The 25,054-nt window shown below is 44.7% G+C and overlaps 1 protein-coding gene across 4 annotated transcripts in view; it reads right to left on the reverse strand.

The window, feature by feature from the left end:
- The window catches only part of kdm6ba (lysine (K)-specific demethylase 6B, a), a 118,644-nt gene that overhangs the window by 1,555 nt on the left and 92,035 nt on the right, over positions 1 to 25,054 (reverse strand). For 2 of the 4 annotated variants that reach the window (XM_078276465.1, XM_078276464.1), the window contains 21 exons: positions 15,824 to 15,909; positions 13,800 to 13,921; positions 13,205 to 13,328; positions 12,922 to 13,014; positions 12,490 to 12,778; positions 12,290 to 12,367; positions 11,881 to 12,051; positions 11,599 to 11,784; positions 10,747 to 11,304; positions 6,757 to 10,514; positions 6,459 to 6,585; positions 6,050 to 6,155; positions 5,668 to 5,873; positions 4,508 to 4,605; positions 4,351 to 4,419; positions 3,996 to 4,144; positions 3,792 to 3,906; positions 3,451 to 3,638; positions 3,212 to 3,353; positions 2,047 to 2,173; positions 66 to 236 (listed from right to left, as the gene is read on the reverse strand). In XM_078276465.1, coding sequence (XP_078132591.1) covers positions 66 to 236; positions 2,047 to 2,173; positions 3,212 to 3,353; positions 3,451 to 3,638; positions 3,792 to 3,906; positions 3,996 to 4,144; positions 4,351 to 4,419; positions 4,508 to 4,605; positions 5,668 to 5,873; positions 6,050 to 6,155; positions 6,459 to 6,585; positions 6,757 to 10,514; positions 10,747 to 11,304; positions 11,599 to 11,784; positions 11,881 to 12,051; positions 12,290 to 12,367; positions 12,490 to 12,778; positions 12,922 to 13,014; positions 13,205 to 13,323 — 6,750 coding nt within the window. In that variant the 5' untranslated portion in view covers positions 13,324 to 13,328; positions 13,800 to 13,921; positions 15,824 to 15,909. Of the gene's footprint in view, positions 1 to 65; positions 237 to 2,046; positions 2,174 to 3,211; positions 3,354 to 3,450; positions 3,639 to 3,791; positions 3,907 to 3,995; positions 4,145 to 4,350; positions 4,420 to 4,507; positions 4,606 to 5,667; positions 5,874 to 6,049; positions 6,156 to 6,458; positions 6,586 to 6,756; positions 10,515 to 10,746; positions 11,305 to 11,598; positions 11,785 to 11,880; positions 12,052 to 12,289; positions 12,368 to 12,489; positions 12,779 to 12,921; positions 13,015 to 13,204; positions 13,329 to 13,799; positions 13,922 to 15,823; positions 15,910 to 16,066; positions 16,167 to 24,500; positions 24,932 to 25,054 lie in introns of those variants that run through there. The other 2 variants (XM_078276463.1, XM_078276466.1) reach the window with 2 other exon arrangements.

A 25,054-nucleotide genomic window follows, 5' to 3' on the forward strand; every position in this document is an offset into this window, starting at 1 on the left:
CGTCAGAAAGGAACATTCAAATTCTTAAATGGCACAACTAAAAATCAGGAATATTGAAGAATTACCAGGTTGAAGGAGTCATATGTGTTCATGAGCTCCTCTATGCGGTACTGCTCCAGCACCACTACGTTGGTCAGGTTGGGGCTACGCTGACGTGCGCAGTCCTCACAGTGAACCACATATGTTTTCCTGCTGTTGCTCTCACTTGTCACAAACAGCAAATTGAACACCTCCAACTGTAACAGAGGAGAGGACAGGTTTAGGTTAAGAAACATTCAGAAAGTACTCCTACTATAAATCTTATGCCAGTCAGCTTGCAGTAACAATGATCCAGTTTCATGGTGAAAAAGAATGCACTGTAGATTCCTGCGACTAAATTAACCATTAGAGACAAGGTTGTGTAGTCTAAAACAGCCTTGCATCCTACCGTGGTAGTAATGCTGGAGGCTGTTTGTGGTGTCGTTGAATTGTAATATATTCTACTGAGGTTTTTCCGCCTTTAATTCATAGGACAACTAGGTGAGAGAGGGGAAAGACATGCAGGAAATCGTCACAGGGCGCACTTGAACCCCTGGGCCTCTTAAGTATATGTGCACCTGCTCTACCCACTGAGCCAGTCTCTAATATTTTCGAGAAGACTAAATATCTAAGTTTAATCAACTAAGCATAAATGGCCTTCATGAAGGATATTGTAAGGTTGTTTTATTAAGTACTTGGTTTAGCTAGGTATACCAAATACTGGCTTATGAGTGGTTGGAACACAGTGAGCATATAGCTGGACAGCGGTCATTGTACATGCTACTCAACATGTTTTTCATGTGACTTTTCTTACTTGCAGAGAATATTCAGTGCAGTTTATTAGGTACACCTAACTTATACAACAGCCCGACAATAAATCCTAGCTTTCTTATAGGGATGTCCCGATCAGAGCCGATTTTGGCATTTTTTTTAACCGATCGGGAATCAGCAATTACCCCGATTACCCTACTCCGATCATTTACATCAGTTTGTAGTGATCACCGCCTTGATGCCGTAGCCACTCACCAGTGTCTGTCTGTCTGTCCACAGTATGTGAGTAGCTTGCCAGCCCCTTGTCAACAAGTAAAAAAGTCTCTCTTAGTCATCTGTTTTTTTTTTTACAGAAGCGGATTAATTCTACAATTTCAGACTGTTATTCCCTGGAGCTGACATTGGTAAACACGAGAAGAAAATAAAGGATTGCCTTTTAAGCACAAGAGTTGGTTAGCTAAGTTTAGTTTTCATTGTCCAGCGGGGAACTTTGGTTGGGGGTTTGCTGGGATCCTAGAGAGAACTGTTTTGGTGTTGAGAGAGAAAAGACTCATTTGTTGCACTAAATTAAGCTTTAGGCATATTTTAGTTACTTTTGTTTAGTTAAAAAACTGTGTGCAGCCCTATTATCTGAGCAAATGAGAGGATCGGAAATCAGGATTAGCAGATATTCAATATTCAAAAACACTGATCGGGACGTCCCTACTTTCAGTTTTAGAGCTATTGATTGAATTTTGTTTCTATTACCCCTGTCACACAAAGGGCTAAACCTGGGTTGGCTTGTGTTTGTCCACGTTGACGGACTGATTTGCGGCCCTGGTTGATTTCAATGTGAATTGCACAAGACCAGGGTCGCTAACAACCGGGTTGGGAAAAACTGTCATTGGTTGGAAATGGGGGCGCAGTCGGCGCCGGACTGGAGTATGTGACGTTAGCCGTTGATTGAAATTATATGTTGTCTAAACCCCGCCTATTGCCAGCACATGAGGTAATTGGTATGCACCGCACTGTGTTGACTGGCTTCTTTTGACAAAATAAGGGGTTGAACACCTTCATTGATGTTGAGGGGGAGAAAAATCATACACCTATCAGTATAAAGCAAAACATTTTAAACGGCACCACAAACTACAGCCTCCATGACAACAAAGTTGACTTTACAATTACTTAATTCAACATTTTAGCAAGGTGTACCCAATTAACTGGCAACTGAGTTTGATAGAGAGAGTTGGATGGTTAGAGTGACTGATGGCTACTCACGTCACACTCGTTGCAGTAGTAGGCAGGCTCGTCCTTGACCCGACTCTGATAGGAAAGCTTCTTGCCGCCAGCCACCAGTTGGTCCCGCAGGACCTGGATGTGCTTCATGGACTGCAGCAAGCAGTGTCTGGCAAAAAAGGTAAAGATTACAACATTAATATAAAGTTGCCATCAAATGTTTAAAACCAGGGCTGTCAAAAATAAACTCCTTTTAACGCCCCTAATTTTGTGCGATTAGTCTCTATCCATGACGTTCCACTTCGGGGATTGCTCTCGTTCTGCCGGATGTCACGATACTTTCTGCTTTCTTTGTGTTGTCATTTTAAACTCCGGTGGATTTGTGAGGACTATGGTTAACTGCTCCTCAGATCTCTGCAGGGTAAATCCAGACAGCTAGCTAGACCATCTGTCCAATCTGAGTTTTCTCTCGCACGACTAAAACAACCTTTGAACATACACGCGTTCCACCAAAACGAGTTCCTTCCCGAGGCAATTTTGCAGCGGCACCGTGGCTCCGTCCAGTGTTTACCCAAGACGATTGTGATTGGTTTAAAGAAATGCCAATAAACGAGAGTATGTTTTTCTCCCATCCCAGATTGCTGTGTGGACGAAGGTCTGACAGTGCGAGACTAACGTGCAATTAACACACGCCGTTCTGTGATTTGGGCCTAGGGCCCGCTCTGTAGTTTGGGAAATCAGGAAGCAATCCAGCAGAAATGGATAAAGAAAAAAATCTTTTAATGGCAAGTTCAGTTTCAAAGCCCTTCCAGATGATTCTCTTGACAAGACTGAAGTTATTTGCATGTACTGTCGATGTGAATTGAGATACCCACGCAGTATGTCGAGTCTCAAATACCACTACAGTACCTTTTAAAATATTCTCCAGAATAACCTCAGACAGTTTGTCATCTTTGATTGTTGCAATTTGCATAAAGCAAGCATATGTCTCAAACTTGAAAGACTTTTTAAAGTACAAATAAAACAAAAAGTGATTAATTGCGAGTGTGTGTATGTATCATTACAAATGCAATCTAATAGAACCATCCTTCATCAATGTTATGATGTTCATATTGATTGGGAAGTGTTCTCTGGTACGGAGATATTTTCTTATCTTATTAGTTTTAGGTAGGTATAACTGATAAACTGACAGTTCATCTGTACTCACTTGACCATCTTGAAAGTGTCTGGGTCGGTGATCTTGACAGTGCGGGCCACGTTCCAGGACACATGGATCATGGGGACGATGGATTTGACCTTCTTCACCTCGTTCCACTCAAACCTCTCCAGGGCCAGCTGGTACTGGTAAGCTGAAAATGTGAAACAAACAATATTACAAAATATTCTTACTATTGTTGAGTAAAACAAAATCTCTATTTGGTCACTAGATGGTGCACTCCTCCTTACCATTGAGAGGTCCAACATTCCAGGCGATGTTGTTGCACCAGCCTACGGCCTGAACCCAGTGAACAGTTCCAGCGTTGATCCACACCAAGTCTCCAGGCCGCTGGATGAAGCGGTACACTGGGATGTTGGCTTTGTAGAGGTCCTCCAACACCGGCCACCAGGACCCTGTCAGATAGTCCACGCCGTGCCTAAGCACATACGAGGAAAAAGTTGTGTTAGAGCTATGATGTTTGTGTGTAGAAAGGTGTAGGGCTTAGCATCTTAACTAACCCTTGCACTCATACTTTGGAAGTACTAAACAAAGTCAGCTTGCATTCTCAGATGTGTCTCTGTCTACTCACTTTTCACAGAAGTCGCTAATGGCCTGCCAGTAGTTCTCATGGACAGAGAACCACTCGCAGTCTCCAGGGCCGATGTTGATGTTCACTGAGCAAAAGTTATTGTTCTCCTGGTGACCTGTTGATTTTAGAATGAACATATATCTTAATTCAGATAGTAACTTATGTTTCATATTGTTTTAACTAAAGATGTAAAGAGTCCTTTACCTGGCGTTCGGCTCCCTGGAACCTTCATGTAGAGCTGGACAGTGTTCATGCCTAGGATGGTGTGTCCGACGTGGCTCAGCATGTTTCCACTAGATGCTACACGCATAAAGGCTGGCAGCTTCTGCAACTCCTGAAGCTGAGGCTTCCACCTGAGCAGAGATAGCAGGTTAGAACTGAATCTTTAGTAATGTATGAAAAGTATCTACATTGATATAAACCGATGACATACAAAGGAGCTTTGCTTGATGCTATTATGCTGCTGTATTATGCACTCAACCACCAGAGGGCAATGCAACATGTGAAAAAATATTTAGTGGCTTTCAAATATTTTGTAATGATGACCACCATTGCTCACCTCTTGGGATCTGAGAGGTCAATGTTGGTGCCAAACTTAATTATCTTCCCCACTTGTTTCTGCTCAGCACTGAGGAGGAGAAAAATATTAAGTATTACTACAAATCACAAAACACACTTTTTTTGTAAACTTTGCCCTCTTTTAACAATATTCTTACCTGCTACTTTCTTTAGAGCTGTCCTTGCTTGGAGTATCAGAACTGTAAGAAGGCTTCTTCTCATCTTCATCATCCTCCTCATCGCTGCCTTTCTCCTCCTGAAGACATAGATCACGACATGTTTTATCAACTGGATTGCAGCACAGAGTACAGAAACATGGAGAGCCTGACTCTCTGTCTAAACCATTAAACTGAATTATACAACAAGTAGATCCGACCAAGCAATCTGATTAATCAACTAGACATTTAGAACGTGCTCACATCAGCATGACAGCACACCATGCATATCACTAAAAATATTACTCCATTTCAATGGCAACATTCCAAACCTTTTTTGAAACATTTGTAAATAAATCACGAAACACAGTGGAACACACAGAAGCTCTCCAACATATTGACATAAAGTGAGTCATCGGATTAAACAACAACGCTCTGAAGTCAACTGTTACTAGAAATGTTTGGGTGACTGCTACATGTGAAGTTAAATCTGTCAATTTTATTTCAGCAGATATCTTAGTTACAATATTGAGCTAGTAAAGTATGTGTATATATATATATATGTATATATATATATATATAAAATATATATATATATAAATAAAATATATATATATATAAAATATATATATAAAATATATATATATATATATATATATATATATATATATATATATATATATATATATATATATATAATATATATATATATATACACACACACCTGTTGGGGCTTTTCCGCCTTTAATGGAGGGCACAGGTGAGAGAGGGGGAAGACATGCAGGAAATCGTCACAGGTCGGAGTTGAACCCTGAACCTCCACATCAAGGCACAAACCTCCAAATATGTGTGCGCCCGCTCCACCCACCGAACCAACCCAGCCACTTGTGTGGCATGGTAATCCCAAGATCGCTACAAAGCTAACATTAGCTTAAGTTAGCTGGCTGACTGGCTGTTTGTTTTTTTATTTTGAGAGTAAATTGCCTCACAAAATGAATGCAGTTTATTATCTTTTAGGTAACTGTTGTATGTATAATTGTCATATTATGGGCACTTCAGTGATGCCTAATGACATTAAATCACACCCTCTCATGTAATATTGCTTGAATGCAGAAATAGTGGTAGCTGAAGTGGTTAGAGTAGGAGCACTAGAACATATTTACCTGCAGACTCTCTTGGAAGCTGGAGGCCTGGTACTGGGCATACTTGGCAATGGTGGTGTGGGAGCGGCTGCTCTCGCAGGGCCATGTCTGGCCCATCCCACTGGGGTCCCAGTTCTCATCAGCAGGCTGCTGCACCTGAGTCCTCACCTCTACCGCCTGCTCTGCATTGGCTTCAACCAGTGACTTTGTAGAAAACAGCCCCAGGTCTAAAAACAATGAGAGGGAACATTAGGCACATACAACCAATTGATGCAAACATGTAGTAAATATAGTCTGTAACTAATGGGTCATAATGTCCAATACTAAGACTATTCTTTCTCCAGAAGTATCAGGAGAGCTTAGCATGAATTTTGCATTTGCAGTCACACAAGTGTAAACTTACTGAGTCGTAGAGATCCAGCCAGGCCTCTGATGACAGTAACAGGATTTTTAGGATCTGTACAGAACTGCAGCAGCACAGGGGAGAATGCATCCCTCTTACTCTCCAACTACAGAGAAGAAACATCACGTCAATACACAGTAACGAAAACTGCTTCGGGTAATTTGTCATCATGCACAATGAATTGCCACAAGAGGGCAGCACAGGGACATTAGGCATATTGTACACTAAATATTAAACCAACTTGATGTTCTGTTGCTTTGTATTATTTGTGTGCTGTCTGATTAAACATTGAAGTGCCTTTCCACCTTTTTCTTTGTTGGTTAATTTATAATCATATTTTGTTTACCATGTATACTTGTATATACAATGTTCATTTCCATATGCATCAAATGAAATGAAAATGACGTACATAGATGCTGGGTGTAGGAGGGTTGAGTTTCTCTCTGGGAATGGGTTCGCCTGAAGTCATGGTGGGCTTGACAGAGAAGGCTGGGAGCAAGAAAGATTCTTTGAACTTCCCTTTCACTCTGGCCCCTCTGCAACAGAAAAAAGAACACATTAACAGATGCAAACAGCTACAAAACACAGGTTTCTGTTACTACTGTGCGCATGAGCGAATCCCTGAAATATGCAGAAAGGCCTTGTAAAATCTAGACCGTTTACATTAAATTGATTTTAAGAAAAGCCGTCCTCCATAGTGCACTTACTTGCAGGACCTGATGATTTCACTGGCAGTGTTGTTAATGTTGATTTCCTCCAATGGGACCCTCTTTTCCTCCACCTCAGACGCTATGAATGTCTCCCTGTCCCCGCTCTCTACTTTGATCAGGCGAATCTTTAGCTCTTTGGGTGGCCCATCTGTCAGCGCCTTCAGTTTCAAGAAGTCCGTTGAACCCAATGAAGAACCAGATTCAGAGTCTTTTTTCTCCTCAGAAGATCTCTCGCTAGAACTTCTCGAGGTCCATTCTGAATGCTCTCCTTCACTGGTGGGGCTGGCACCGGATGGTTCGTTGCATTTTGTTTTATCTGTGTCATAATGACCCCGATTATTCTCAGACCCCTCTTTGCTCTGGAGGTTGAGGTCGCCAAGAATTCTGCGATCCTTCTTCTCTTTATCGCTCTTGCCATCCTTGTGCCGCTTGTGGCTGGAGCTGGAATGAGTGGAGGAAGATGATGATGATGATGATGAAGAAGAGAAGACCATCTCCTCTCTCTTTTCTCGATGTTTCTTCTTTTCTTTCCTATCTTCGTGCTTCCTGGTGCTCCTGTGGCTGTGACTTTGCTTCCTATTATATTTCTCCCTCTCTTTATCTCTATCCCTGTGTCTGTCTTTCTCTCTGTGTCCCTTTACTTTCTCAGGTTTGTGTCTGTCCTCCACTTTGACATGGTCATCGGGTTTATCGAGGGAATTCTTGTTAGGAAGTGACTGTCGACTAAGCATGACCTCGCAGCTTTTGCCCAACTCTGCCAGCGAGGACTCAGAGATGGTCGTCAACAACCGCTCCTCCTTGACCACCTTAATAGGATTTATGGTAGAAATACTTTCCTTTTTGGTAGAGTTTATTCTGTTCTCTGTTGTCTCTCCATCATCTCTCCAGACATCAGCACCCTCTATTTTCAATTTCTTGTCTTCTAGCAGAGGAGGAGGGGAGGACTTAAGAGGTGGGACAGCTGGACTGAATGGTGGATGAGTTGAATCTGACGTGGGAGAACTGCTTTGCTGCTGGCGGCATATATCAGGGCCCAGTGACAGTGAAGAGGAATATTTGACCCCAAGCAGAGCTGATGGAGGGGGTCTCCCAAAAGGTCCACCACGGTAAGCATACTTTTGGCTCCCTAGAACTGTTGCTAGGGTATTGAACATGCTGTTTACACCTGTTTGGTGGAGGTGGGGTCTTTGGGGTGGTGGAGAACAAGAGGGTGTCTCAGGGTCCTCCTCGTCCTCATCCTCGTCAGCTTCACTTTTAGTTTGCTCTGGGAGGCCGTAAAGTTTAGCCAGGTCACTGTGGCGGTAATTGGTGTTCCCCACTCCCATGTCCATTGACCGTTTAGGGTTTGGAGAAGGTTTAAGGTAGTCCTCATCCTCCTCATTGAGAGAAGATGTTCGGCTGCAAGGGGAAGCCAGAGAGCCTTGGCGACTGAGCACAGGAGGGCTAGCATGAGGATTGGATCCAAAGTCCTCCTGGTTGGGCTGATGCTTCATTGCTGGAATGAGGTCTGGGGCACAAAGGTAGCTCTTGATAGGCTGGACACTAGGAGTAAACTTGTCAAGAAGACCTGTGGACCCAGTCTTTTCACTGTTATACATCTCCTCTTCCTTTTTGATAGATTCGTCGAGCATAGCCATAATGTTAGCCAGACCATCGGGAAGCAACGTGGACAACTCAGAGGGCTCTTCCTCAAACTGGGCAGAGTCAGGGCCACAGCTGCTGGCATTTTCCAAACCACTACTTGTCACCTGCTTGTGGAGGATTTCCCTAATGGAGTTGGAGGATGAGCGTGGTGGTGTGATGTTTTCTCTGGGAAAAGCCTGATACAGTTTGGGGGGTTCTCTGAGTGCCAAGGTAGGTAGAGAGTGTTGGCTGCTGTCTCTCACCGTGGCTGAGTCTTTGGATTGGTTGGGTGCGGCTTGCATTGTCGGGGGCTTGTTGGGGTATACCGACTGGTTCATCCCTGAGGTATTGTGTGTTGATGAGGGTCTGAATGTCGTTCCGCCATTGTTGCTCCACATCTCCCTCTGTCTCTGCTTTTCTCTGGCATACTCCGTCTGAGGTGTAAGGGGGGGCGGCCGAGGTGTAAGGGGGGGCGGCCGCAGTCTTTCTACAGGAGTAGCGGTGGTAGGTGTCTGGCCTGGTGGACAGGGGAGCACGCCACCACGGCTTAGCCAGGGGTAAGGGGGTGAAGCCTGGGAGCTGGGGGGTGATGGATCTGAAGGAGGTGCAGTAACAGAAGAGAGCCGAGGAGGTCGCGGTGTTGGGGAAGTGTTGCAGGAGAGTAGTCTCTCCAGATTTTCAATAGCAGTCTGCTCTTTGCCTTTTGCACTGCACAGTTCCTCCTCCCTCTTTCGCTCCATTCTTTTTTTCTCCTCCTCTTTCCTCTCCCACTCTCTTTGTTTTTTCTTTTCTTCCTCCTGCCTCTCCAGTTCTCTCTTCTTTCTCTCCTGCTCCTGCCTCTCTGCTTCTCTCTTCTTCCTCTCCTCTTCTTGCCTCTCCCACTCTCTCCTCTTCCTTTCCCGCTCCTTCTTCTCCCATTCTCTCTTTTTCCTCTCCTCTTCCTGCCTCTCCCATTCCCTCCTTTTCCTCTCCTCCTCCTGTCTATCCAGTTCTCTCCTTTGCCTCTCCTCCTCCTGCCTCTCCGCTTCTCTCCTCCTCCTCTCCTCTTCTTGCCTCCTCTTTCTCTCCTGCTCCTGTCTCTCCCATTCTCTCCTCCTCCTCTCCTCCTCCTGTCTGTCCAGTTCTCTCTTCTTCCTCTCCTCCTCCTTCTCCAGCTCCTTCCTCTTCCTATCTTCGTCCCGCTTTTGTCTCATCTCCCATTCTTTCTTTTGCCTTTGCGCTTCTCTCATTTTTCTCTCTTGCTCCGCTTCTCTGTCCCTCTTCCTCCTTTCTTCAGCTTGCATGTGACCCTCTAGCTCTGCATCAAGCTTGTCTAGAGCCTCTTCGATGGACTGAGGAACAGAGGTCTGAGCTGGTGGACAAATCTGGGGCTCAGAGTACGCCCGTGTCACGGCAAATTCTAAATCATGACCCAGTCTGGATGAGAGGGCTGGAATGGATGGATTGGATGGCTGAGGTGCAGTATTGCCAGTAGAGCGTGGAGCTGAGCGGTATGTAGTAGGAGAGCTAGGAAGAGGATTTGAAACTCTGCTTGTAATCACACTGTCCCCTGCCCTGTGGTGCCCTGAGGAGAACAACGAAGATGATGAGGAAAATGTAGGAGGTTGCTCCAGCTCTGCCTGAGCATAGTATGACGTCTTCCCCTTCGTGGGCCGGGACTTGGTGGGTCCCTGTTGTGGTCTGGGCAGCTCTTGTTGGTGAAGCTGGTTGGCAGTGGTAGTTTGGCCTCTCTGACATCCTGGCTGCAGCAGAGCATCCAGCTGAGAGATGGGGCTAGTGATGCCACGGATGGAGGTTTGGGTTACTGGCTCTCTTCCTCTCTGCCAACTGGTATTACTGCTGCCATTGTTCACAGGGCAACCAGCAGGGGATGACGTGCTCACCGTGGAGACACCAGTCATGGTTACACCAGTAGAGCTCCTGCTGTTACTATAGCCACCGATGGCGCAAGAGGCCTGGGATATGGGAAGATTGGCTGTGATGACAGGTGTTCGAGTGGAATTGGTTTGGGGCAGAGGAGGGCTGACATGATGGTGATGCTGGGAAGGAACTGGAACCCGGCTATCCACGACCTGATTGTGGCTCTGCTGGCTCTGAGGTAGCAGTCCTGGAGGCCTGTAGATGCCCGACTCCTGAAGAGACACATACAGAACAATTTTCAATTAATAAATGGAATAATGATCAGTATCTTAACAACTGCAGCTGGATTAACAGATGAAGTGTAGTACTGTTTATTTAGTAAAAACACCTGCTGCGTCATATCACCATAGCATCTATGACTGCAGAAGAACAAATATATATATATATATATATATATATATATATATATATAGGTACAAATGAGCATAAAGGCCTTGTACTCACTAGGGAGTGACTGCTGGGCCTGCTCTGGTATCTCCAGGCCTCATGGGGCCTACTTTGCAGATGATGAGGTACTGAGGTGCTGCCGCCAGGAGAAGGAGGAGGTGGAGGGGGACCCTTGTGCCCCAGCCCTGGATGAGGCTGGAAGTGGCTGTAAGGCACACTACTGCTGCTGCTGCTGTTGTTGTTGTTGTTGCTGGTTGCAGGAGGGTTTGCTGGTGACAATTGGGCATGTAGGTGTTGATCTCTGTCTCCCCTGGTTGGGGTAGATGCCGTGTGAGAGGTAGCTTGGCCGCCACCTTGGCCCCCAATGAGAGGGCCTCTCTGGTTGTGAGCACCACGAGGCTCCATGGTCTGGCAGGGTTTGGAGCTGGGGTAGGAGGAGTGAGGGGACTGCTGGTTTACAGCCTGAGGTTGGAATGCGTCTTTCTGGAGCTGAGGAGCACATCCCTGGTTGTAGCTTCCCGGGGAGGAGTTTGGTGGAGGGGAGAAGTTTGAAGGAGTGGAAGAGGCAGGAGAGGACTTTTGGGCATAGCTACCCATTCCTTGTTTGTTGGTTTCCTGTTATACGATAGAGAATGAGCAACAACGCAACAGAGGATGATTAGAGTAACATAAAACTAACAAAGAGTCTGATCACTGTTGCACTTAACAAAAAAAAAAAAAAAAGGAAATCAATTTTGGGCAACGTGTTATTTACAGCCCAGCAAACAATACTCTCTGTCAGGTTCAGACAGTTAATGGAATCAATAGATCTTTATGGCACCACTCAATCCAATAAAGACTGCGGTCAATAGTAAAATATCAACCCCTGGCTCCAAGTACCATATAACTAATGAAGGGATATTTTCTTACTGTTCTGAGCTGGAACTCCTGCGATTGTGGGTTCTTGCGGTCAGAAGTCTGGGGCTGCCAAGGAGTGTTCTTGTGAAGGGGATTCCAGAAGGCAGCTTTTGGAGGGAGGTGGTGGACTGATGACTGGTGCTGAGATGGCAAAGACTGGCCAGGGCCAGGGAAACGCTGCAGTCCAGGATGGGATACCTGCACAGGGAGTGGGACATTATAACATTTACAACTCAATGGTCTGACTAACAAGAACAAACTAAATTGTTGAGAAAATAAACACAAAAAATATACCTGATCCGAACTCTTTTTTCTCTTGCTGGGGCTGGGACAGTCCTCTGCAGCTGGGCGGGAGGACGGGTGCACGGATGGCAGAGGAGTGTGCTGGATAACAGAGTGCTCTCCCAATGGAGGACCTGGCCTCTTCAGCTGACCCCCTAGCATCTTCCCTGGGTAGCCCCTCTGCTGTGAACAGAAAAATGAAAGGATCAGTGCTGTGGCAGATAAAGATAACTAGTCCAACTATTGCAGTGTCAGTTCAAAAACATTCCATTGCTAAAATATTCAAGCTCATTGACAGTGGCTTTGAATTGAGTATGTCTTTCATCTATCTGGTTGCAGCAGTAATGACAGCCAGAACAGAGATTGTTCTTTGTCTATATGGACGATGAAACATGATCATAGCCAATTAGAGAGCTCCTACCTGGTGCACCTGAGCCCACATCTCATCTCCCAGCAATGGTGGACCCCGGGGAACATGCTGCTCCTGAGGACCCCCAAACTAAAGCAGACAGTAAAGACAACACAGAAACCGTGAACAGAGTCAGTTTTTTAATCTATGAAAAACTGTTCAACTCTGGTGCGTAAATCTACCATGTCATCACCTGTAATATTGTCACTGACCTTCAGCAGTTGGTTTGGCCTGTTGGGGGGAAGATGGGGGTTGGGGGGAGGGCCGCTGCTGCCTGCATAGCCTCCATTATGTGGACGAAGTGAGTGCTCATTGGGCAGTGGCACAACAGGATGTCCTTGAGGAGGGAGGTGGGATTCATACAGCTGACCTAGTTGCTCCCATGCTCTGTGGGGAGGTGGAGGGTGAAGATGATGATGATGAGGAGGTCTCTGCTGCTCCCTCTGCAGACCTGGTAACATTGGCTGTGGGAGCTCAAGTTTTTCACATCCTCGCATGGGCCTGGACAGCAACAAGAAGACAAAAGGGTTCAAATATATTACAACAAACTAACAAAAAACAGATCTTGATTATACCACATGCTTGCTTCATCATGTCACTTTCTAAATGTTGTTCTTTCACTGATGATTTTGTGCATGACTTACCCATTACTAAAGAATTTACTGGGATGGTTCAGTCCGCCCATAGGACCAGGAGGTAGATGGGAAAGGAGCTGGTGGTTTATTCCAGGCGAACATCTGCAGAGTAACAGAGACAGCACACATGGTACAGTCAGATGACATTTCCTAGCAGTTTTTACACCAAGGTTGTTAAGTATATTTGAGCTTTTACTTCAGTTCTGCTATAAAACCTTAATTACAGGTTAAAACTGATTAAAGTTAACAAAGAGGTTCGCAAGAGTTTGTGTGTGTTGCCATGGACACAGACCTGGCAGGTGGCTGCCAGGCGCGGCCGCCCACAGGAGCCCATGGTCCCCGGTTGAGTCCGTCCAGAGGGAAGGAATCCCGTGTGCCACGCCCGCCAAACTGCTCTACTGCGTGATGCATCCAGCCTGCGGATATTAGTATTATGACTTTAAGGTTATCATTAAATATCTTAATAAATGGAAAATATAATCATGTGTTACTGTTATAAAGTACCAAGATCTTTCAATATTATGACGTCCATGGTGGGTTTGTGGTCAAATGACAGACTTCTCATTTTGCAACAAACACCAGTGTTCAACAGATTACCTTAAAAATCTATTGCACTACAATTACTAGTTAGCCCATGAAAATTATGGGCTGTCGCTGAGACTCAGAAATGTTATTACTTTTACATGTTCTTATCTCTCATCTAACTTAAATATAGCAGTTTGAAAGAGATGATTTATTTGAATTGGCATTCTTTACTTTAAACATATTCACACACGTGTTGCCACATATTTCTATAGGCTACTGGTACTGTTTTTTTTTTTTTTTACTTTTATAACAGCAGTCTATCAGTGAATGTTATTAAAGTGCATTAGAGAGCTCTTACTCACCAGACTAGCTGTGTCTGTGAAGCCCTCCACTGCAGCACAGAGAGGGCCTCACTCCAACACTGAGAATATCTGTACTGCCCGACTCCTCTGTCTTTAGCACCAAGAACCCCAAAGCCTATTAGCTACAGTAAGAGAGAGAAGAACGGGAGAGAGTCACTATATGAGAACGAGTGAGACAGAGACACACTGAAAAGCCAATAAATGCCAGTGGGCTCTCTATTATATAGGTGATGCAAGTCGAATATAGGGCAATGAAGAGCTTACTGTGACTGGAGAGAAAACCTTAATTAAACCCTTTTATTTACCCTTATTTACATCTAATTCCCACCACTAACATTTCCTCTGATTCTGTTTTTGTTTAGACATTCCCCCAAGCAAGATTACAATAATTTAAGATTCCCTTGAAGACTTAAATCACGATGGATGTCTTTGTCTGTAGCTGGCTGCTATGAGCCAGTCAGCCTGTAAGAGGCGCCACTAAGCCACTCGGAACAGAACAGAATTATTACTGAAGCCCAGATGGCTCAGTAAGGAGCTCACCTATGAGGACAGACCTGGGGTTACTGTAATCCTTACCATGGGCCTCCTGATAACAATGGACAGAGGGAAAGACTAAGAGCGAGAGGCCTTGGTCACATGCCAAGTGTGTCTGTGTGAGTGTGTGTAGTGTTGGAAGCAATGCCAAGTGTGCAAGCTGCATGGTTGTGTCAGCATTTGCTGATTTAGTGCATGTGAGAGAAAAAACTGTGCTCTCTTAAGTGGATGAGTGTGTGTGTGTGTGTGTGTGTGTGTGTGTGTGTGTGTGTGTGTGAGTGTGTGTGTGTGTTGCAGTGCTCTGAAGGGTGTATATATAAAGTGTGTGTGCATACCCGGTGGATACACTAAGGTTTAATCTCATTAAGGCAGGCGTGATGTAGAGGGAGGGGGGCAGCAGCGACAGACGGTCTGAACAGGATGGAAGGATAGATTAAGGAAAAAAGAGAAGAAGGGATGGAGGGAGGTGGAGTGGAGAGTAGGAACAGTGCCATGAAAACGCCCACACACCTTACCACATACACACATACACAGAGACAACACAAAGAAAAACGGTTGAGGGGAAAACATAAAAGAAGCTGAGAGATAACTCCCTCCCTGCTTTCTGAAACACCCCACACACATACACAATCCAAAAGACAGAAGGTGTCAAGATACAAAGATGTGCATGTACCTCGATTAAAAAAAGACAACAAAAGAGATCCCTGACAAAACCTGAGAGGGTATGTTGTATTAGGAGGGATGTATTTGCACCTACACACATTCACCACTTGGCTGTTAAAAACTAGTATTAACAAACACATACTTGCACTGAAGATGTAACAGATAAAATTATTTAAAATCTGAATGTTTTGTCATCTCTGTTAAATTGTTATACTAAAGATGATTTATCCGAAAATCTCCCGATTACTTCACTCTTAATTAGGATGACACCAGTTCAAAGATGTCAAGACCATTTGATTGGATATATTTGATTTCCGTCACAGTGGAAGTGTAACATAAAAGTAACAAGTTGTTCAATGGCAAGAGAAATGAATCATAACCTGTGTGTGCTAGTCTCCAATTTATGCATTATACATGACTTGTCCCTTATGGCTCCAAATGTTAAAGACACATAATGTGACATTTAAAAAAAAGTGACAAGTGATGTATAATGCATTAGTTGGAGAGTAACAGACATGCACACGCAGGTTATGATTCATTTCTCTTGCTCAGTTTTCCTAAATTAGCTCTGGTCATACGCAGTCCTTCCTCCCACCAGTTCCTATTCTCTGCCTTTCTTCCTCCCACCAACTCTGGATGTCTCTGTCTCTATTTTAAGCCCAGTTGGGGATATTTCAATCGCCACACACACACACCTTCCGACTCACTGGGATCATCATTCACCAGGCTCTGCTGCGACGTGAAGATAGGCTGGCATTAACTGTCAAGGCTGCACATGTCATGCTTTAAGACAAACTGATAGACACACATACTCATGCTGAGCTTACCTTTAAGAGTAGCACCAAGTTTTTGATTCACAGTTGTGTTATGTCTTAGCTTTGGCTGCCAATCATCTCTCTGGGGCTCCACAACCCTGAAAGACAAAGAAGACAAAAACATTCATGTCAAGCTGTCAACAACATGAAGCCAAGCGAACAGAATACTCAGAAGTATGTGATATACGAAGCCTCAAAACACATGATATAATTCAGGGCTGAGGATGGTATTTGCTTTCAATATGAACCGACAACCTCTTTGTCCTGCTGCTTCTCTTTTCTGACTTTCTAGACAGAGAATCGTCACTAAACCCTCCTGACTTCTGAGGTGGCACCTGGTTTCAGAGCAGTGTGGAAAACTTGAAGGTGGCTCAGAAGCGAAAAAATCAGCAGGGAGGCCGACACAATGGGAGCGAGGGGCTCTTGTTCGCTCACTCTCGCTTTCTCTTCTAACACAGACACAATGTGCAGCCTAACAGGCAGGCAGACACACAAACAAGGCTGATCTTGCCCTAACAGGAAGAGCCGGGACGGCTAAGTCAACTATCACACGTGAAAGCGTAGCGCAAACATAGTAAAATAATAAAACACATGGCATAAAGGAGAAAGGAAAGGAGAGTGTGACATGGAAATCAGAAAAAAATAAAGAGATACAAAGAGAAATCTTGCAAGAGACCTAGTTGGGACTGGTGAGTGCAAACAAGGACACAGTGGCGAGTTTTGTAATTACCACTTTTATACAGGGTGTGTGTTTATGTCTGCTGTGACCAAACAGTCGTCTATTCCCGTTGCTACCCTGGCTATCACATTGCTCACAACCACTCTACCAGCACAGTGTGAGGAACTCAGTACTCTGAAACCAGATAATGTACACGTCTGACGGCAGACAGCGTTACATGCCAGCTCGGGTTCTTTCAGATGATACCAAAGTGATGAAATGAGTTAGCGTTCAGTACTGTGTGTATACGGAGGAAAGTGAGAGTGTGTTTACGAGCATTACGAATTTCATTTTTTGGGGAACCCCCTCATGACTCAGCGCCCTGCGCAAGGGCTTACCCCAAACCACTGGCCCAAAACTCCGCCCACCTGGGACACCACTTACAGTCAGGTGACCGGGGGCGTATTTTCGTACTGCCACAGATGTGACAACAGTGGGAATTTCTCGGACTTTGTGTCATTTCTGCTTCATATGCAGTGCGCCGCTTGGGTTGATTATGCATGTGTGTTTAGATAGACAAACAGGATGTGATGACGAGAGAAGAATCAAAGGGAAACGATGGGGAAAATTCCGTGAACATGTTGATCAATCTGTTTTTAACTTTTAATTTGACTGATAAAACAAATATTCAGCTTCAGTGGGACTCAGAATGCTGCGAGTGCTTAAGTGTGATTGCTTTTAGCTTCGACCTCAATTTAACCACAACAAGCTGTAGTGTTCCTCTCTATAGCTGAGTACAGTGAGGTAAGTCGAATGAAGTATATACAGCTGATATATTTATCAATTTCTGACAGATGTCGTAGATGACGTAATTCACTGTTACATCAGAAATTCCCCCAGTGTACATCTTCAAGTGAAATCCCCCATTGACACAAGACATCAAAGAGTTATTCCTGTCAAAACCCTTGTTGTTGTAGTAAAGCTAGATAGTTGTCCCAGCAATAGCAGCTATCAGCTGGGAGGCGGAGCCAAGCAGGGAGCTTTGGCAAAAAGACAAAGCTGTGCCAACACACCAACCAGAAAGCAAATAAAGGAGCTCTGTTGAATCCTCTGTGGCATCTAAAAAAGAAACACACAAACAAAATAAATAAATTCACCGTAGTCCCACGTGACACACAAACCAAAGTCACACGTGTGGCTGCGCACAGGGAAACTTGCTTAGACACTACTAACATGAGCTGGGGGGAAAACGAATGGCTGGAATTAAGATGTTCAGATGACGTCTGTCTTTGTGCAGTAGCCGTAATTTATTCGCCCTCACTCTTCCCTGCCAACCACTGGCCTGCTCTGTTCCCCAGCCAGACAACCACACTGAGGCCATGAGAGGAAAATAGACTGGAGATGAGGGGAGGCAGTAAGGGCATACACTGCAAAAAATATCCATTGGTACAAGTGTAAAAATTGTCCTCCTTGCAAAACCTAAATCATGAATGATTTGTTGAGCTGGAGATTTGACTTCCTGCAGCATGGTATTGTTAATCAATATTGCCTGAGATAGATGGGTAAACAGACAGCTTACACTGAAAGTGCTGGAGTGACCATTTGAAAAAGCACTGACATGAAGAGACCACCAAAAACTCTTGAGGGGGTGATGCAGGCATATGGAGAGTGTTTCTGTCCTGGTAAAGTCATTGTAGAGTCTGTCTGATAAGAAATGACCAGATAAGGCTGGGAGAAGTGGCAGATAACAAAGTGAGAGAAAAAGTTCTGACAGCAATGACTTTCTGGCCGAGGATGAGGCCATGCATGGTCCTGTCTCCCTCCCTCGTCCTCTCTAGGCCATTGGCCATTACACACCAGATCTCTCTCTCTCACAGATGAACACACAGCCCCTGCATTCGTTCTCCCCCAGCTCATTGTCAGGCCCTCGTGTGTGTGTGTGTGTGTGTACGTGAGTGTTTGTTTGTGCGTGTGAAAACGTGCATGCCTTTCCAAGACGGTGACGTGGGCCTTCTTCATCATGTCCACATACTAACTAACACACACACACACACACACACACACACACACAGAATGAGTCCAGAGAGGATGCTGTTCCCGCCATCACACACAGGCCCGTGTTGGTCGGCCGAGAACACGTTAAGCAAACATTGTTCCGGCACACAACCACAGAAGCATTTTACCTCCGTGGTGGACGGAGGTAACAACACAACCTTTCTTCTAGGGGACAGAGCTCTGACCTAACCCTTAACCCAGTTACACCCAGGCCTTCCACGCTCAGCAGCATGCCAGCACGCCATAACAGGCCAGATAAAAGCTCTTATTTGTCTTACTTTGCCTAACTTACTTTGTCTCCTCTGGCTTAAATGTGCATTTCTGAACATCTGCTCTACATTCAGGTCAAAGCACAGGGGGAGGAAGAGCTCAAATCTTCACATTTTAACTGCTGGGTTGACTGGAACATCGAGTAGCTTTTGAAAAAACAGCGATAAGCTTCAGTTTAGCAGCAACCACTAACCAAATGCTGTCTAGTTTTGGCTGTTTGTGGTCGACTTTCAACGCGCTTGATGGCTTGTCAACACCTCTTTTTCCATCGATTTTTTAATCTAAAGGAGATTGAAAATGTTGAATTCCGGATCCTCAGTTACACACTGACGAGAAACAGTTGGCCTACATTTTTATCTGTTTGTGGGAAAAAGAAACAGGACGAGGAGAAAGAGGAAGGGGGCTGGTAGAAAAACATGAGGCCCCTTTTGTCTCCTGCACTCACCACTCTGACATCTGGGCCTGTGACTGACAACACACAATTGGGTGCATCTCCTTTTCTTACACACACACACACGACGTTAAAGAGAAGGGGAACAGAACTCGGAGAGGAAGCTGGCGTCACAACCACAGGAAGAAGGCCTCCCCGAGGGGTGTGTATGTGTGTGTGTGTGCGAGAGAAAGAGAGGCTTTGGGGAGGGGTTTGAATGCTGAGGCTTCCTGTTGTAAAGATATGAACTGTTAGTGTATTGTAGTGTCTGAAAAACCTTTTGGACTGTAATAAAATAAATAAATGACCTTAAGTGACTAATGAGTCTCTGACGATGTGAAACAAAGAGAGATGATTAAAAAACCTGGTAGGTTTCAGTCCTAAAATACACCTCAGACACACAGTCATCTTGTATGAACAGCACGTGTGTCCAACTCATGACTCGCACAAGCTTCGTCAACAGAAACAAGTGAACTGACTTGGAAAGCCATTTACTTGCCTCTGACTGTCTGTTTAGCTTCTGGTAAAAGTGAATGACGAAAAATATGTTGGCAGTGTGTGTGTGTGTGTGTGTGTGTGTGTGTGTGTGTGTGTGTGTGTGTGTGTGGGAGACAAGAAAAGAATGACTTAATACCTGGCCTGTGACTCTAAGGAAAAGAAAGTGGCGTGTAAATCCCAACAAACCGGAAATCTAAGAGGACGTGGGCGACAACTGACAATGACTTGATCATCGTCACGCTCGATTTCCACACTTGAGCAACCTCAAAAGCCCCCAAACTTTTCTTTCTGCTTCTTTGTGTGATTATTTTCAATAACAAACCTAAGAAAAGCTCAGGACAAAACAGAACATCACACTGCCTCGGTTCATAAAAAATAACCAAAATCCCCCTCCCTCATACTGCTCTGTCTCTCCAGGTCATTCTATTCCACATCCAGGACTTACACACACGCAGACTAGCTCAGAAATACACTTAAGACAAGATACTCTGCTTCCTAGGTAACAGTTGCCAAGGGAACTAGTCGCGTCTTCACTAACAGTTATTAAACTACCGATAACCTAGAGAGGCAGAGATGGACACAAAGAGGAATTCATAACATGGTTTTTGTGAGGTCTTTACTGATCAACATGTTTACTGAGATACAGGGCAGGCTGACCTCACGCACCATCCTCTTCCTCCATAGTACACAACAATATGTCTCATCAGCAGTCTGACACACACAGACAAAAAACAACATGTGTGAGTCCTATATATGCATCACAGTTAATGACAGCATGCGTACAGATGGCCGGTGCATCGTTGTTCGTACAGTGGGTGTAATTATGCACAGATCATTTTGACTTTATCAGAACAACTGTGACGCAGGCTGGCCATTTTTGTTATGTTTGTTCATTTAGTCCTGAGAATCCAAGGCCTGTTTACAGATTCCTTGAATACCAATCTTTCAGACATTTAAAAAAAAAAAAAATCTCCCATGATGCACACAGGTCTACTTGCTGTCTGAGTTATCATTTATTTTGCCGACATGGTCGAGGTGGGTAAAAGTAGTCACAGGAGGTGAGGGGAGGTAAAAAAAAAAAAAAAAAAAAAGGAAGAAAATTCTTTCCAAGGTGTGTGAGTCACACACACAAACACAGTGTGTAGGTTTGAATACGCCCCCCCCCCCCTTCCACCGTGGCATCATCATCATCAGTGGCTCAGCGCCAGAGATAACAGAGGAACTGAACTCAGAGGGAAAACTTTCCCTTTTTCTCTCACTCGGCTGAACAGGCAAACAGGACATAAACACCCTGTTACCCTTTAACATAGCTCTATTCACTCAGGATGGATTCAATCTCCAGACAATATTCTTTTCTTATTCTAATAGCATTGTTGATTCCCTGTTGAAAATGCTGCCATGTTCCACATTAGCCTATTTGCATGGCTTGTGGCTGCATTTCGCTGCCTGCTCTCAGTAAGTTCACTCCTCAACTTCTGGACTGAATTACACTGATGTTTTTCCTTGCTGTCCTCAGGTCCAAAACACAGCAAGACCACAGCTGTATGTATGACCAATATTTATAGTTATGGATGTATAAGCCTCATGGTTGGCTGGCAGTATAGCAGGGTCCTGCTGGACCATAGAAACTAATGAGAAATATATAATAAGGACATGAAATAACCCTTTGCCTATTAAGAACCCTACAGAAATGGGCCGCTTCCTGTGTTTTGGGGTCTGGCCATAGAGTGTTTAAAATATGGATGTAGTCTCTGTGACATCACCCATAGGTTTCTAAAGAGCTAAAATGAAGCTCTAAATGGGCAGCTCCCAGTGGTCGCCATCTTGGCAGTGCCCAACGTCAGCTAATCCAAAAATGGGCAAAGAGCAAAGCGTCGATGGAGCCCCCTACCCCTCTATAATTCTGTTGTAAAGTTGGGCATTTTAACATGGGTGTCTATGGGGATTGACTCACTTTTGGAGCTAGCCTCAAGAGGCCACTCGATGTAATGCAGTCTGTGGCACTTCTGAATTGGCTTCATTTTTCAGCACCGGAGGTTGCAGCTTGCGACTGGCCCACGCGTCTGCCAGAATCCACAGCAGGCGCTCTAACGGTGCATGGTGGAATTCCACACTTGCTTGACTGAGTTTTTGACCCCATTGACCGTGACCGAAAACCTTCATCTTGCTGTCTAAAAATAAATAATAATTTATGGAGAATAAATAAACTGACCGATATTTTACTGCAGTACTGAGGGCAGCCAACCAGCACTGTGCCCAGTTATAATGTAATACATTTAGTTAATACTGTACTATAAATACTACTGTACTTAATGTCTATCATGTAAGAAGAGGAATTCAATCAGTGATCCTTTAAATATTCAGTGTTTCTGCTGACATGAAGGGACGGGAAATTTTTCAACTGTTTTCCAAACAATGTGCCAGCTAACACGTAGAAGAACTTGTGTTTTAACGCCTGACCTGTTGGGGGGTGTGGGGAGTGTTTGAGAAATCGTCAGCAGGGCAGATGTTGTCCTGCACCTCCTTCATTCCCTCTCTTTTTTTGGAGGAGAAAAAACACCCTTTACTGGAAAGGCTGCAACAGCATGGTGTCACAGACAGACATTTCATCATGACCACTTCCCTTTGAAACACACACACACGGTTGTATTTGTTTTGTGTAAGAGGCAACAAAGGCAGTCGAGAGGCAGGAGAACCAGTGTGGACTGTCACACAGCCATGACACACACAGCTCGTTTCATCACCGTCAACGGTCAAAGCAGTGTTAGATGAGTAAGCACTTTAGCCCAGCCTACTGACCCATTCCCCATGCCAGACGCACACATAAAGGAAAAATCAAAGTAATTCTTAATTTGCTTAGGACAAACCATAACACCAAACACACACTCCTCATCTGCTTACTCAAGTTGTGTGACTCAATATTGTTGATTTAACAGTTTTATTTCCATCATCTTTCTCCCCTCATGGCGCGTGTGTATCACTTTAATATTCCTCCACGTTCATCCTTACTCATAGTAAGGGCGGCGATTGTTCATTCACTGACACACACACACTCCTATTGAGATCACGAGACAAACGGGGGCGGGGGAGAGCTGAGGTAGCACACAGCCGGGCAAGAGTGTGTGTGTGTGAAGCGATTTGAAGTTTTAACATTTTACAACCTCCGACATCAAACGTAGAGACAAAACGCGCCACTGCTTTCCATGCCGATCGATCTGATTGATAGGAAGTGAACCTTCAAAGGCTTTTTGTTTTTATTCACGATCCCATGCCAGCACACTCCGCTCTTCCTGATCTGGGCTCCATTATTGTGGGTAATAAAGTGACAAATAATCCCCCCAGTCAGCCACAAATTATCATCAACTGCTTGTCCGATGACCAGAGAAAAAGGGTGGATAACGTTTAACGTCTGTGGGCGTTGAGGTAATAACCACCACCAATACCAACAAGACATGACCCGCCCCCAAACTACTCGACTTTCTCCTCGTTTAACATCCATTGTTTTGATTTTTTTTTTTTTTTAAACAGAGACATGCGCGCCAGCTGGGTGTGTTATTACGGTGTGGGGACATGCCACCTGACTCCTGTGGGCTTTATCTATCCTCATAGGACGGCATGGATTAAGATAAGAGCGCCAGAAATGTGTTTGAAAGACGAACAGTCACTTTAGTTTGGACTAGTGTTCCCTCCAAGGTGATAATACTTTAACGATCACGTTGACCAAACAATACTATGTGGTCAGACTTTAAGGGCTCTGACTGAAACCCAGACCTAAAGGACAGCGCAAACACCGCCCCTCCCCCCAAAACGAGAGGTGATGCAAATCACTTCCTTTCAATCCGGCTCTTTGTGTGCGTAAGGATTGACTGGGGAGGGGTGGTGAGGGGGCAGTCCATCCATTCACTTTATACGGCTGCCGACCTCAGTGATCCTGCCCACCCCCTACTCCAATTCTAGGAGAGCCACCCACTACTACTAGGCTACTACACACACAATGGCGTGAGATCTCCTTACACAGGCAGTTCTCTCTCCAGCTCTCCTTCCCCTTTCTAGCCATGGGATGATCAGGAGTTTTCAGGGCAACAATGACCAAACTAGGACCCGGGGTGTCCCACAGCAATATGATGATTAGATCGTTTTCACCATTTCACGAATATATTAGGACGACTACTTTGTACTTTGTGTCATTAACAGCGATGTATATGGGATGAATTCTACGCTGAAAACACAAACAGAAGTACTGTGAAAGCTTTCCCTGGGACAACACCTGAAATAAATAGGGGGTTATTCTGTGGCAGTTGATACAAAAATCCCAGGAACCCCACATTCACATCAAAGTCAATTTACAAAAATTACTCCACGTGCACTGAATGATTAAACATGTCCAGTAAAGATGATCAATCGCGAATATGAGCTAAACAATTCTCCGAATCGAGACACGCACGCGTGGGATTTTAAGAGTTAGGCCTACTTGTGGTTAAGAAAAAGCACAGCGAAATTCCCCCACCTCATCGATTATAGACGATCTATGGGGTTCCGCTTTAATCAATTACAATGATTCAATAGGCTTATTGCTGTCATGAATAACAACATATCCCATTTTAATCAACAAGAAGAAACCATAATGAAACAGCATATCTATATCGAATGACTTAATAACTCGACACATTGAGAAATATCGTGGTAAAACAGACTGCTCCATGACCACTAACTTGCCTGCTTACAACCAAAACAAAGTCGACTGGACTTTAAATGCTCCCAGTTCACACAGCACTCACCGTTCATTGAAGTCCTTCGAATGGACGCTCCAGAAATAAAATAGCCCTTTCAAATATAAATAGCCTAGTTCCTTTAGTAGGCTTTGTAGTCTTTATATCCGTAAATTTGGAGCTCCGGGTCTACAGAGAAATTTCCGAGGAGCCGGTTGAGGAGAGCAGCTCCAGCCCCGTAATCCCTGTTAGTCTCCGTCGCTTCCTCTCGAAACAACCATGAAACTTGAGCCGCCTGACGACCGATGGTCCTCTCTGATGTCCTTGATAGGCTTGTTCTTCTCTATATTCTGGTTATTATTCCGTTTGATGGCTGTCTTTGCCATGTAGCGACAGCCCCGATGTGCCGGGTCTCTGTCTCTCTCCTCGTCGAGCTCCTTTTTTTCCTCTGCTTCACACACAGAAGTAGCCAGGCAGGGCTATACGCGTTGAGCTCTGTTTTAAAGGGACAGAGCCACACACACTCAAACACACGCAAATCGTGACGTCAGCTCACGACCCCGGAATTCCCTGAGCTGCTCCTCCTACTTCCTTCTATTAATTTGTATTTTTTCCTATTTATT

The sequence above is a fragment of the Sander vitreus genome, chromosome 19, assembly GCF_031162955.1.
Source record: "Sander vitreus isolate 19-12246 chromosome 19, sanVit1, whole genome shotgun sequence".
Taxonomy (NCBI): Eukaryota; Metazoa; Chordata; class Actinopteri; order Perciformes; family Percidae; genus Sander; species Sander vitreus.